General features: G+C 39.6%; 1 protein-coding gene across 1 annotated transcript in view; it reads left to right on the forward strand.

Annotated features, from left to right (window-relative positions):
* UNC5C (unc-5 netrin receptor C) overlaps positions 1-13468 on the forward strand; it is a 233213-nt gene that overhangs the window by 172922 nt on the left and 46823 nt on the right. Inside the window, exons 3-4 of the mRNA XM_027706581.1 lie at positions 8260-8403; positions 12309-12343. Coding sequence (XP_027562382.1) covers positions 8260-8403; positions 12309-12343 — 179 coding nt within the window. The remainder of the gene's footprint in view (positions 1-8259; positions 8404-12308; positions 12344-13468) is intronic.

A 13468-nucleotide genomic window follows, 5' to 3' on the forward strand; every position in this document is an offset into this window, starting at 1 on the left:
TGCTGCTTCTTGTGAAGTGCTAAACAACCATTATTTCTTTTTGCACATTGAGATTCATCTGTAGGCTCTAAACTGCCTCAGAAGTGCTTCAATTTTGCATGAGCACTAAGCTGGGGACTGGGAAGCATTACCCACTGCTGAAGGCCCAGATCATTAGAAAGAGCATGTAAATCCTCTGAACCAGAAATAAAAAATGCACAGATTTTCTTTGTGAAGTCTCAACTGCAGCTTTAAGTAACACATGAACCATTGGCACATTTTTTTCCTGGCCCTTGAAAAAAACCAAAACAATATCTTTTCTCAGCTGCACGTGCCTCAATCAAAAGAAGGGAAGATTGGGCTTTGACCCAAAATCTGGAGCTGCTAAGAGCTCATACTCATGCTTTTCTTTGTGGATGACCTATCTTCTCAATTCCTGTAAGCACCACCAGCCAGGCAGGGAATTGCGTGGGTATTGCCACCCAGGGTTTCTTAGTGTCAGGATGGCTTGGGTCAAAAGGCATTGGCTTGCATTTGTTTCTGCTCCTAGACATCAGCCTATGTGATTTCAGAAATTGTGATGTCCATGCTTGAATATAAATTTATGTTTGTAGGGAGGTTTTCTTTGGAGTCCTGCTACACTGGAGATTATTACTTTTGAACCAGAAAAAAGGAAAAAAGAATGCGGCAACCATAGGCACGTATTGTTACATGTGGAAGATAATAATGCATTTTGGAACAATTTGTACATATTTGCAAAAACTGCTGTCAACCAGAAAATAGCCTTCATTAAAAAACAAAGGAGGAAGTGTTTTTCCTTTGTCTCTGAACTGTTTATAAGCAAAGAACAAGCAATCCAATTCTGTTCTACGGTATTAAACAACAATAGTTCAAGGGTGATGTAAAGCAATGAGCTGCCAAGGTTGGCCAGGGGAGAAGATAGTGGAGGGGCTGTTTTACCTCCCTCAAGGGGATAAACCCACAGGGCTATGCTGCCCACCTCCACCATGCTGGTAGGGACCAGGGCACACGGTTTGTTTTCCATCAGCATTCATGAACTCCCTTTTGAAATCTTCCCGGCATCTTACACAACTTAGTCCTTCAGATGTTAACAGGAAAGAACAAAAAAGCCTTGTTTTCACTAAAAAAAAACAAAACCCAAACAGAATGCATGTTCTTTAATTCCAGTTCAAAGTAAAATCCCTCTGAAGACAGTCCTTTGTAATTTTTGTGTAAGTCAGTCAGTTAAAAAATATTAGGGGAGCTGGGATTTTAGCTGAACTTGGTAACATTAGCTGGTAATTAGTTATCATAGGTAAGTGATGCAATCCAGTGCAAACTTGACATCGGTTTTAAGGCAGTTTGACTTTATTAGGCTGTTGCCTTCACCTGTGTTAATTTGAGTTAAGAATGTGTCTGTTTCCTAAAGAGAAAGTTATGAAGAGAGCAAAAATAGCTGGGAGCTTTTAATTTAAATATTTAAGCTAATATTTGTGGAGAATTGTTCGTGATCTTCATGCAGTCATTTCATATCTCCAGGAAGCCTCAATTTACAGAAAAGCAGTATTGAGACAAAACCAGGTTCATGCAGTCACAATCTGAAAGATTACTGGGTGTTAAAGCTGTTTACTCTTTTAAACTCTCTCTGGTTATCTATCTGTCTATCTTTTGTTAAGATTACAGATACACTATATAGAAAATAAGCTATAGGCAAGGTGTGCAGTTACGCAATAATCTCTGTCCCATTACGGTGCACAGAGTGCATTTTTCTCAGCAAGAACTTAAATATTTGAAGCCATTCTTCTTGTGCATAGCCTATTTATTCATTTTTAAACATCAAATTCTATAGCTTAGGTACTCTGATATATTTGAGTGGAATAACTCTCTGACTACAAGGGATCCATCTCTGCAAGAGAGTAAATAAATTTAAATTCTGACATAGCACTGATTTTTTTTTTTACCTTTGTAAAAAGCTTATTTCACCAAGTAAAATGATCAGACTTCTGCTAGAGAGACAGGTTGTTTATAGCACCTGTGATGAGTAATTAAATAAATCAGACAGGCCATTCTGGACTATCAGTGAGTAAAATGATTATAATTCTTGGCTTTGGTCACTTAGATTTTACCATTAAAGGTCAAAGGACGAAGGACTGCATAATAAGAAACCAATTTATTTACCTTTTATTAAACCCGTTTACAGTCATACCACTTTCATGTATGGTCTTGGCCACTTCAGTGAAGCAAAAAATATGATGCTGTTTTAAGTATTTTTGGGTGCAGTTTTGTATGAAATCTAAGACAGATGAGGACTATGAGAACTGAAAATGCTTTCATCCTTTTTGCCAAATATTATGGAGATAATCCAGCTTCTCCTGAAATGATAGCAAAACTCTGACTTTCTGTTTTGGTATCAGAATTTTTCTTCCACCCTCATCTTGCATTTTAGAAGTATATATACTTACATCATTCATATCTGTCCTGACTGAGCAACATGCATAAAATATTCCTTCATGCCCCTCTCCTGCTGCTAATAACTAGAAAAAGGAGCTGTGAATAAGAAAACATGGCCTGTTTCAAACTGGCACTGATTTATTTCAAGACTGCACAAACCACCACAGTTTTCACAATGTCTAAATTGAGGACTTGACTGGGGACAGAACATGGTTTTCAAAGTTACATGCTGTATAATTTGATTCTATAGCAGTGTGTGTTTCATGGACGTGCAGAGGAATCCCCCTGCCCCAGAGCTGTTTTCTGCTGACTCCGCAAAGCTTCTTCTATGTCATCTGGAAACTCCATCCCTGCCCTCTGTGTCCCCACTGCCCAGTGGGAAGGGAGATTTGGGGTCACATGCAGTCGGGGGAACCTGTGCCTGTCTAATCTGGAAGGGAACCAACAGCACCGAATACCAAGTCTGCTCTGAGTACTGACTTCAGGAAATTGAACGTGTGAAGGGTTGCAAGTTACCTTTGTGAAAATGGGCTATATTTCCATGCTTATTTACAGTGGCTGCAATATACCTGCAATCTATATGCAGGTATTACTCTAATGTCTTTTTCCGGACCAGTAGGTCATAAAGTTCCATCTCCTTCTGAAATGTGTTCTGTGGAGTATGTGACTCGTAATTAATGAGATACCTTTTGGGCAAATGAAAGCACAAAAGCACAGAAATTGTTTGAACTTCTTCTTACAGAGAAAATAAACAAATTATCCATGCAGTTTCTTAGAGTCTATAAGTGCAGTTTAGTCTTGCAACTAAATAGTTCCTGTTTACTGTTGTGCCAGCGGGTTCAAACACATGCCAATATAACACTTTCACCAAAATTGCTCTATCGAAGTCCTGAGGAATATTTTCACACATCCTGGGTATTAATATCAAATGCTGAACAGTTAGGGCAGCCAAAATACATCAAAACAGTTTCTTGGCAGAACGATGCCCAGTGAGGTGTAGATATTAACTGTGTGACCTAGACTGACTCCGGGCTGGATAATAACATTTGATTAATTGATAATAATTTTCTGTTTTCTGATGTTTATAGTGATCATTTATTGTCTTGTGCAGTCATATATGGTCGTAGAACCTTATGAGACATTTTTGTTTCCCTAGGAAGTAATGAGTCTGATTGGCAAATCTGTTTCTATTAAAATCATTGGGAAATTTGCCAGTTACTTCAGTGAGTGCAATATGGAACCCATGAGTTATTATTGCAGTTACCAAATAATCTGCCATAATATCTACAATTACATTACATTTGCATACATTAAAAAAGATAACATTTGTGCCTCTGAAGAGCAGATAATCTACTTCACAGTTTGTATAGCCAGCTATGTTAAGCACTTGGGGACGGTGTGTATGAAGTGCGTCTTTGCTTCACTGTGTTTCTAGGATACAGCTTATAGTAAAAGACCACATATTTAAGGCACAACTCCCTTTTCATGCTTCCTTTTGCTCCACAAGGTGTAGTAATTTTGGTTTTGATATATACTGTCAGCTAGTGCTGTGCTTGTTCAGCTGCACACATCAGCAGTAGACAGACGGAGCAAGGCTCCCTCCGCCCTCTGCCTCTCTGCCCATTGATCCCTCATTAACATGCAAATACAGAAATAAGTAAATTTCTGGTTCCTTCCTACTTCTTTTCAGAGCCCAGGTTGTATTAGTCCCAGAGACACATTTATTTTATTGAAATGAAAGATTGAATAAGCTGTGCTACTAAATAGGCAAAAATTTTGACATATGGAGAACCTTTTTAATTCACTGGACTGGGACATAATTGTAGACCAATTATGACAAACATTGTGAGCCTTCTTGTAAACTATCCTCCATCCTGAACTGGACAGAAAACTATTAGGTCAAAAGTATATCTTTGGCTGGTTGTCGTGCATTAGCCCCAGCTGGCAGCGGAGCCCCACGCAGGCACTCGCTCGCTCCCCCCGGTGGGATGGGGAGTAGGATTGGACAGGTAAAAGTGAGAGAACTCATGGGTTGAGATAAAGGCAGTTTAATAGGTAAACCAAAAACTGTACAAGCAAGCAAAGTAAAAGAAAGAATTTATTCACCACTTCCCATGGACAGGCAGGTGTTCCCAGGAAAGCAGGGCTCCATCACACATAGCAGTGATTTGGGAGGACAAATGCCGTTGCTCCAAACATTCCCCACCTTCCTTCTTCTTCTCCCAGCTTTGTATGCTGAGCATGTAATCATATGGTATGGGATATCCCTTTGGTCAGCTCTTTATGGATTTAGACAAATTAGAAGGAACCTGTTAAGCATTCCAGCTGCCCACATTATTGTTATTTCCCTTCAGCTGTGTTTGTTGTTGCATTGCTTTAAAACAGGAAGATCCTGACTTTGTGGGGGTTGTTCCATTATCTATGTGATTTTTGTAATTCTGGAAATATGCAGCTCACTCAAGTGTTAAAAAAAAAAAATGTGCTGCATATCTTCACCTGCTGTATAGCCTAGCCATATGAGGAACTAGTCTGAAAAATATATTTCTAATAAAGAAGGTAAGATAGAGGATATACTCTCTGTGAGAAGGTGACATTTTGTTACTTAGCACAGTGGCAAAGTAGAATTGGCCAGTACCAGGCGGGCTATATCCTGCATAAATTATTGCTTATCTCTTAATATGTCTTGTCTTAAAATATATTTGATCAAAATATAGGGACTCATTTTATAAAGTGAGTCTAATTTTGCTCTCAGAGGTTGTGCACCTATAATCCAACAATTTGATAAGCAGTTGCCTGAATGACAGGTGCAGCATGTCACATTGTCTGGAAATATTGAGACGTGGGTTGTTCAGCTTTTTTTTTTATTTTTTTTTTCTCATTACTCCAGCCTGTGTTCTTTGATGTAGAGGCAGAAGCAGGTTCAACAGCCATAAGATGAAACCAGGGTTTTCCTGTACTTGGTGCCCATGTGAGATAGATAAGCAATACATTCCTGAATGAAAGCAGACAGAGTATGCCGCTCCTCTGAAATCTGATGTATAGCACCATGTCAGCTGGTAACAAGGCAGTTGCTATCTGAGGAATCTCAGCAAATTGCAGGTTTTGTAATCTGGCCTAGAAAGAGATTTTCTGTTAAGGGTGATGTTGAAGTGTGTTAGCAGAAGGGATAAGTTGGTTCAAACAGAGGAAATGCATCTCTTTGTGCTTGCCCCAGAGTCTGAAGCTGGGTGCATTTCAACTGGTGAGAGGTTTCTCCTAAATCAGTGTGGCTGTTTGTGCGATGAGGTGCCAGTGGGCAGTGGTGGGAAGGAGTGGTGGAAGCAGCTTCGAGTTCTGGCTGTGAATCCTTACATCCCAGATGATCTTGTGGCACCACCAACTGATTTGATGCGTTTTGAACTCAAGGAAAAATAGTTTACCTTAGAGATAAAGACAAAATGATATCTTTTGCTTGTAAGCAGAAAGAGGTGGTCTCTTTGGTCGTGACACAACTGTTGATTTTACTCAGAGACCAAATTACTTTGAATAACCTGAAACCTGTTAGTACTTCACAGCTGTCCCAGAAGACATTAGCTGGAGTAGCATGTTATTTTGAATTAGAAAGCATCTCAGGAAGTCAGAGAGAAAAAGTTCTGCTGGTGCTTTCAGAGGGAGCTATATATTGTGTAGTTTTGTATCTTCCACAGACTATCAGAAAACAGCATTTGTATCCTGAATGTTAAGACTATATCATAATCATTATTAACCAGTATGGTCATTATGAGTCTGCTTGTTTTAGCCCTTGGGTAGCAAAGTTCACAGCTCCATCAAGCTCTGTCATAATCAGCCTTATTATAAAAACATAATATTGTAACCTTCAAAGGCTCCCTGTGCTAGTGCAATAAAAACTGGGAATGAACTGAAGTAATCTTTAGGCTAACAGCAGTTCCACTGGGAAAATATAACAATTTTTATGCATGTAATGTACATGTTCCCTCCCCACCCTCTTCATGCTCTTTTCACCAGGACAAAAGCTATCCCTCAGACCCCTTTTGGAGCCAAATTAGCTCATCAAAGCAGAACAAGTTTATAACACAGTGTTCACTGCATATCAAATGCCCATGCACTCCTTTGATTTCCATTCTTTGGAGTGCTGTTGCCATATTTTAAGTATTTCATTTCAAGAAGAAGAGCTATTAAGTGTTTCCCCCAAAGTAGCTGATTATTCAATGGCTAAAGATGTCAAGGATAATGAAATAAAAAGGGAGCTGGGCTGTGATAGTCTCTAACAGGAAAATGCATCTCATTAGATGGCATTCCCACCAGAGAAGTCTATGGTATTGCATGCATTAATTCCTTTCTGCCGTTAAGTTGTTAACCAAGTTTGGGATGCAAACAGCATGCAGCCTCAATGACAGTGCACAACTGTGTGCAAACAGTAATTAATCGTTGGCTCCCTGAATGGAGCCTCTGTGAGGCTGGAGGCAAATCAAAGGGCTGGCCTGGTTTCCAGAGCTTGAGGAACACGCCATGCAGTACAATTGGGAACATTCACGTTATGAATATCCCCTTGTAAGCCGTGAGGCAGAGAAGGCTGAGGGTAGCTGGCCTCCACAGGCTCAAGTCTGTGCTCAGCAGAAGGACCTGCCCTTTGGTGTTTGGTGATGGGGACAAACTGTGCATACTCTGATCCAAGGATATTTCAGTTGAGTTTCCTGGCAATTCTGGAAGGAAAAAAAAATCAGACCCACTACACAAAACATTTGTATGTGAATTTATATATTCAGAGCTCTTTGCGAGAGTGCATTTTTGAAATGGCGATGGTGTTCTCTACAGGCAGACACATTAGAAGTTTGTTGATACCTTGGCATGGCCAACAAAGATGAAATATACTGACAAGAGGTGTAAGCACTTTCTCCCACCCCCACCCAGTGTCTTGACTGGAATTAAGAGCCTTTTGACCAGGCAGTGCATTTTGAGGCAGAGAAAGTTGTGTCAGTATGAAACACAGTGGTTGTCATTAGAGGATCAACACATTTTACCAGCAATCCTTGCAGTGGTGTCTGAGACACCACAAAATTTCCTTGCACTTAGAAGAAGCAAAACAGCTTCCAGAGAGAGAGCGTTGTGTGGGAAATGTGGGCAGATGTGGTCTACTTGGAAGGATAGCAAGTGGGTCACTGTCGTTGTGGGTGCAGCTGTGGGTATGGTGGGGGGTTGTGCTGAGATGCATTATGGAGGCCAGGGCCAGGAAGACTGTGAGGCACTGAAATGGGTTTCATTGTGGTATAAAATCCCTTAAAAATATTGCAGTATCTGTAGCATATATGACAGTAGTAGTGCCCATCCTGCAGCTTACAATAACCACACTGCAGCACATGTGCTCATGATTACAAAGTATCTTTGTACATATCATGACATTTTCAGCCATGGTAAAATCCTTTTGCCTGGGCAATTCAACGTCAGGACTTTTCCCTGTGCTGTGTCTGTCTAGCGAAAGGAGATGAAATACAGAAGGGCTAAGGAAGTCGTATAAATTGAATGACTCTGTGGTTATATGATATTCATATCAAAGTAAAACTGATCTGCATTGTCACTTGATGTTAATTCTCCTAGAGACATGGTACAATTTATATTAGCTGAGGTGCTAATTCACCCACATCTCTTATTATGCAGATAAAGTGGGAGGTTTTTTCCCTTCACATCCTTATGACAGTGTGTGTTGCTGAGAAGATATTTGTAGAGAGCTGTAAGGTCTCCCGACAACTTTGCAAGCAGACTTCTGTACCCGCGCTTTTTTCTTTCTACCTGTTAGCCTAATACTGACCAGTGTTACTTGTACCCCGACAGGTCTGATTGTCCGAGAGGTGAGCATCGAGATTTCCCGCCAGCAAGTCGAGGAGCTCTTCGGGCCCGAGGATTACTGGTGCCAGTGTGTTGCCTGGAGCTCTGCAGGCACCACCAAGAGCCGGAAAGCCTACGTCCGCATTGCATGTGAGTGTTTTGCTGTCCATGTTGAGTTGATGAAGCTTAGGTGAGAAGTGGAATCTCTGCTGTTCAAGAGAGATTTTATTTCCAGCCAGCTAGGCTTTGTATTTTCTGCAGTTACAGATGCATGCTAAAATGAAGGCCTTCAGAAATATTCATAAGAATTTCAGTTTATTCTCTTCTTAAGAACAAAGTCTCATTCTTGTCCCCTGTGTGGGGGGAAAGCATCAAAACCAGTATTTCTTGAGTACAGTACTTTATTGTCTCAAGAAAAGTGTCTGAAGCTAATGAGTAGGAATATTAACAAAGCAAGCTATGAAATGAGGTGATAGCTGTTCTTTTCACAGAACCACAGGATGGCTGAGGCTGTAAGATATCTCTGGAGGTCATGTGATCCAACTCTTGGCTCAAGCAGGGCCGTCTAGAGCCAGTTACCCAGGATGGTGTCCAGATGGCTTTTGAGTATGTCCAACAAAAGAGACCTTACCACCTCTCTGAGCAACCTATGCCACTGCTCTGTCACCCTTACAATGAAAAAATATTCCTTGATGTTCAGAATGAACTTTCTGTGTTTCATCTTGTTCCCGTTGCTTCTAGTCCCATCACTGGGCACCACTGAAAAGAGCCTGACTATGTCCTTGTTGCACCCCCTCATCTGGTGTTTGTACACATGGATGGGATCCCCTGAGCCTTCTCTTCTCCAGGCTGCACAGTCCCAGCTTTCTCAGCTTTTTCTTGTAGGAGAGGTGCTTGTCATCTTGGAGGCCCTTTGCTGGACTGCTCCTGTGTGTCTATGTCTCTCTTGTACTGGGGAGCCCAGAACTGGACCCAGCACTCCAGGTTTGACCTCACCAGCGCTTAGCAGAGGGGAAGGATCACCTCCCTCAACCTGTTGTCAATACTTTTTCTCTAATGCAGCGCAGGCTACCATTAGCCTTATTTGCCATAAGAGCACATTGTTGACACACAGTCAACTTGGTGTCCTCCAGAACACCCAGGTTCCTTTCTGTAAAGCTGAATTTATATATCACTGTAGCCATATAATAAAACTGCTGTTCCTTTAGAAAGAAAAAAGTGTGTGTTTAGCATATCATATGATCAGATTGGCAATATGAGTTTGAAAGTGATTATCTCACCCCTAATATTTCGTCATTGTTATTCATGGCTACTAACCTCGGTATTTATTTGGAACCAGTCCCAGCTTAGACCCCAAGAACACAGGGCAACCAGTTCCCTGAAAACAGATCTTCATTTGACTGTACAAATATTTAATGTTCATTAATTTTCAAAGAGATGATTTTCTTTGTAATAGAGTAGTCACACTGGGGACTCCCATTTCTCTTTCACATGATTAAATACTGTTCTGTATAATAGGAACAAAATATATCATCTGGAATTGTCTCTCTTCCACCGTTTTCACCTCAGCAAAAACACTTTTTGTGAGAAAAGGTCATTAGAAGCTGGATTTGCAGCATACTTATATTTCCTGCACTGTGCCTAGCAACTTAAAATGGTATAAGAGAATTCTTCCAACCAAATAAAGCTTTTCACAGACACATTAAAGGAAGGACTGTTTGTCATTTAAAACTCTCCATTTAGAGCTTAATTCTCCTTTTGTTCTTGAGAAAGTACTACATGGTTAAATCCTCAAAGAGGAGATACCTTCTATGTAAACATCCAGATACAAATCTCGGAGTTTCCATTTAAATACACATTTTTGAATGCTTTTAGTCAAAGTAACTGACTGGAAATAGGGACATGTACTTTTGAGTACAGGACTACACCTCAAAGAACAATTCCCTGGGGTTAAGGGGAATTAAAATTATTGTCTTCCTGCAAAAGTAGAAATGCCATTCATTACATGTGTTCATAGTGCTGTCTCATGGCAGGAAACTTTTCAAAACTTTGAGGATTTTCTTTTGTTTTGTACTGAAACAAAAGAGAGTTATTTCAGTTTTTTTTTCTTCTAAGCAGTCAGCACTTCAGAGGGGCTTAGCAATGTTTGAACAGGTTTTTTAGATTATTGCTCTTAAATTGACTCTTTTTATTAGATTTTCATGTCCTGCCAGGTAGCCCTTGACAGAAGGCCATTAAATTAACACAGTTTGGAAGTATTTTATATATATTTGAGTGCATTTTACTTGATATTTAAGTTACTTTCGTGTGCTGCCAAAACTATGCACCTAATTTCTATATAACACATAATAATTATGTGAATGCTATTTTATATCAATTGACATTTCTTCTCAGGTGTCCACATTTCTAGTGAAGTTGCTCATAGTAGAGAGTTTGTTTATTTTTCTTAGTATATTTTGGAAATAGAGGAAAAATCAGTAATTTTTCTAGTCTTGGTGGCTCTTTTTTTTTTTTTTAGAAAAATCTAATTAAATAAATACTAGGGAGTTTTATAGGCGTGTAACTCAAATGTGACTTTGTATTTTACTGAAGTTTTTTTTAACCTCTTGTTCCTCAGTTTGGGGTTCTTGGACAGCTGTGACACAGGCAAATCACTTAGGCTCCTTGGGATTAAGGGTTGAAGTATTAGACCTTCAATCTGCAGATTTTAAACCAGCAGCAAAAGCACAATCACTGCAAAATTGTCCATTTCCAATTGCACAGATTTCAATAAATTTCTCAGATAACTGACAACTATTTTTTAGAAAGTCAGACAGATGATGTGGGGAATATACCTTACTTCGTGGTGTCATTTGGTCTACAAGATCACCGTTTTAAACTCTGGACTCAGATACACCAATACTCATCTGTATTCACAACTTTGACTTCTTAGGACTGAATCTGTACTGGCATTATAACAGCTGTTTTGTGATAAACTTTCAACAGAGCTGGTAAGTGTTCTGATGGTTACACAATGTGTCATGGGGCTGGGATGCAATGTAGGGTCCATGCAGTATTTATTAATCCAGCAAATCAAGGATGTCCAAAACTTAAGAGGGGCAGAAGAGTCCATCTCTCCAGATCACTGTGCAGCTATAGCTGCTTGTTTGTCACCAATGCAATGTTCCCTTTTAATTGGCACAGAAGTGAACACTGACACCCTTAGGAAAGGTGAGGGGTAAATGGAGCATGTAAAGTGCTCTGCTTAAGTGGTATTATTTATCTTAATACCTGAACCTGGTGATTTCGTCTCTACGGGTACAACTGTAGCATAACTAGCCATACTTAGCACATTAAGAAAAGCTTCTCTCCTCCCTCTCCTTTTCTCTCTCCCTCTCCCTATTCATCTCCTTCTCCTCCTCTTTTTATCTTTTCTCTCTTATGCCCTTATGTCTTATTCTGGAATTATTGCGTCCTCTCAAGGGCTGGAGCTGCACTCCATTAAAACAAACAAACAAAAAAATAGCATCCAGCATCACTGTTCACTGAGCGTGTAATAGAATTAACTGAAAAGTAATTTGAAAGTGTGAAAAATGTGCATCCTGGAAAAGTGGCTTGTGTTTGTTTAATGCAGGGTCAGGCATGTGTCAGAAAGTACATAACAATCTAGTCAATGAAAGTTCTTGGCGAAAATCAATTGCAACATTGCTCTGACCAAGAGCTTCAGTTATTCAGGAAAGGAGTAATCTATAAATATGGAGTAAAGATGCTGATGCTTTTCAAAGGCTGCCCATGCTAGCAATATAAACAGAGAAAGAGTCTGAGTCTAAAGACAACATCCCAGCTTCCCTAAGTCTTCAGGGCATTTAGCAGCAAATCACTGTTGCACTCCTGGATCACGAGTATGTTGGGAAATTACTCCCTTCTGTGCAGGCTGTTTCTGATAAGGAACATTTTTCCTGTTTCATGGAATCCATCTTCCCGGGGTGTTGGTCTCCCCACGAGAGCAGAGCTGAGCATTTCATCCTCTTAGGCTAGCAGATTTGTTCAGATTAATTTTCACTTTGCCGTTTTAGATATCTCAGTGCCCAACAAAGTAGGGACACCTAATGTATGTATCTTGGTGAAGCTGGAAAGATATAATAAATTTTATGAAATATTGGCCAAGGAAAGTGCTAAAACACATTTACTATTTATTCACACATTTCTTGTTTATTCTAGGTACATCCTATCAGGAGCACTAGTGAGTCACTAATATGTTTTGATACAGTTTTTCTGCTCAGTTAAAAGATGTTACTGTTTTAGAGGGAGGGAGGAAGGAGGGGGATTGGGCAGCTTTACCTTCAGCTGTAAAAAAACCAAGCCGAATATAAAGTTTTAGTGTGAATTTTCTGTAACAGGACTGATGTAATTAAGCAGATAAAACCTAACAGGGAAAAATCCCTGTTAAAACAATGAGTGAGATCTGAGCCTGTGTAACCAAAAGTAGAGCTAAACCCACTGGAAGATACATCTGATAAAGACTAAACAATAGCTGCAGGATTTGACATAATTTTTAGATCAGATAATAAAGGGGTGGCTGAGATAAATTGCTTTGAGCCCATGTGCATAGAGCAACCTTACTTTTCATTTGCACCACTTCGGTGTTACTGTAGCCTCACTGACTTCATGATGTTAACCCATGCTGTCCTTGAGAAAATATGATAAGAATATAAGTCCTAAATCTGCTGTTAGGTTTTGGATTTGTTGAACACCCATGAGAAAATAGAAGCTTTTTCAGTAATTTCTATTACTCAGTCTTTTTTTGGTGTAATGAATGTGAATAGTTTTTTTCTTTTCCTTTATTTATTATCTTAAAATCAGAATTTAATAAACAAAAAAAGTTTTGAAAAGCCCCGATGTAGTAAGGAACTGTGCTATAGTTAATCTTTTTTGTATTTTTGTACTAGTTTCCTATGTACTTATCTAAAAGCCTTTATTCCCCCAGAGAGTGTTTCAAAGGAATGTAGTTAAAATATGCATGTCAGATACTGTATACTGATAAGATAAATGCAGTACAGAAAAGTAGATTGGTACATCTGGTGGTTTATCTCTGCTTACAAGGGGTATGTAGTTATACAAAGAGACAGATATGAAAAAAAAAGTCACTGATTCTTTACTGACAAGTGTTATCTCAGCTTTTAGGCCTGGGTCCCATGCTCTGTGTTACATTGGTGCAGTGCCTTTCTTCCCTCTC

Source organism: Neopelma chrysocephalum, unplaced genomic scaffold (genome assembly GCF_003984885.1).
Source record: "Neopelma chrysocephalum unplaced genomic scaffold, ASM398488v2 Primary Assembly neopelma1_382, whole genome shotgun sequence".
In the NCBI taxonomy this organism is placed as follows: domain Eukaryota; kingdom Metazoa; phylum Chordata; class Aves; order Passeriformes; family Pipridae; genus Neopelma; species Neopelma chrysocephalum.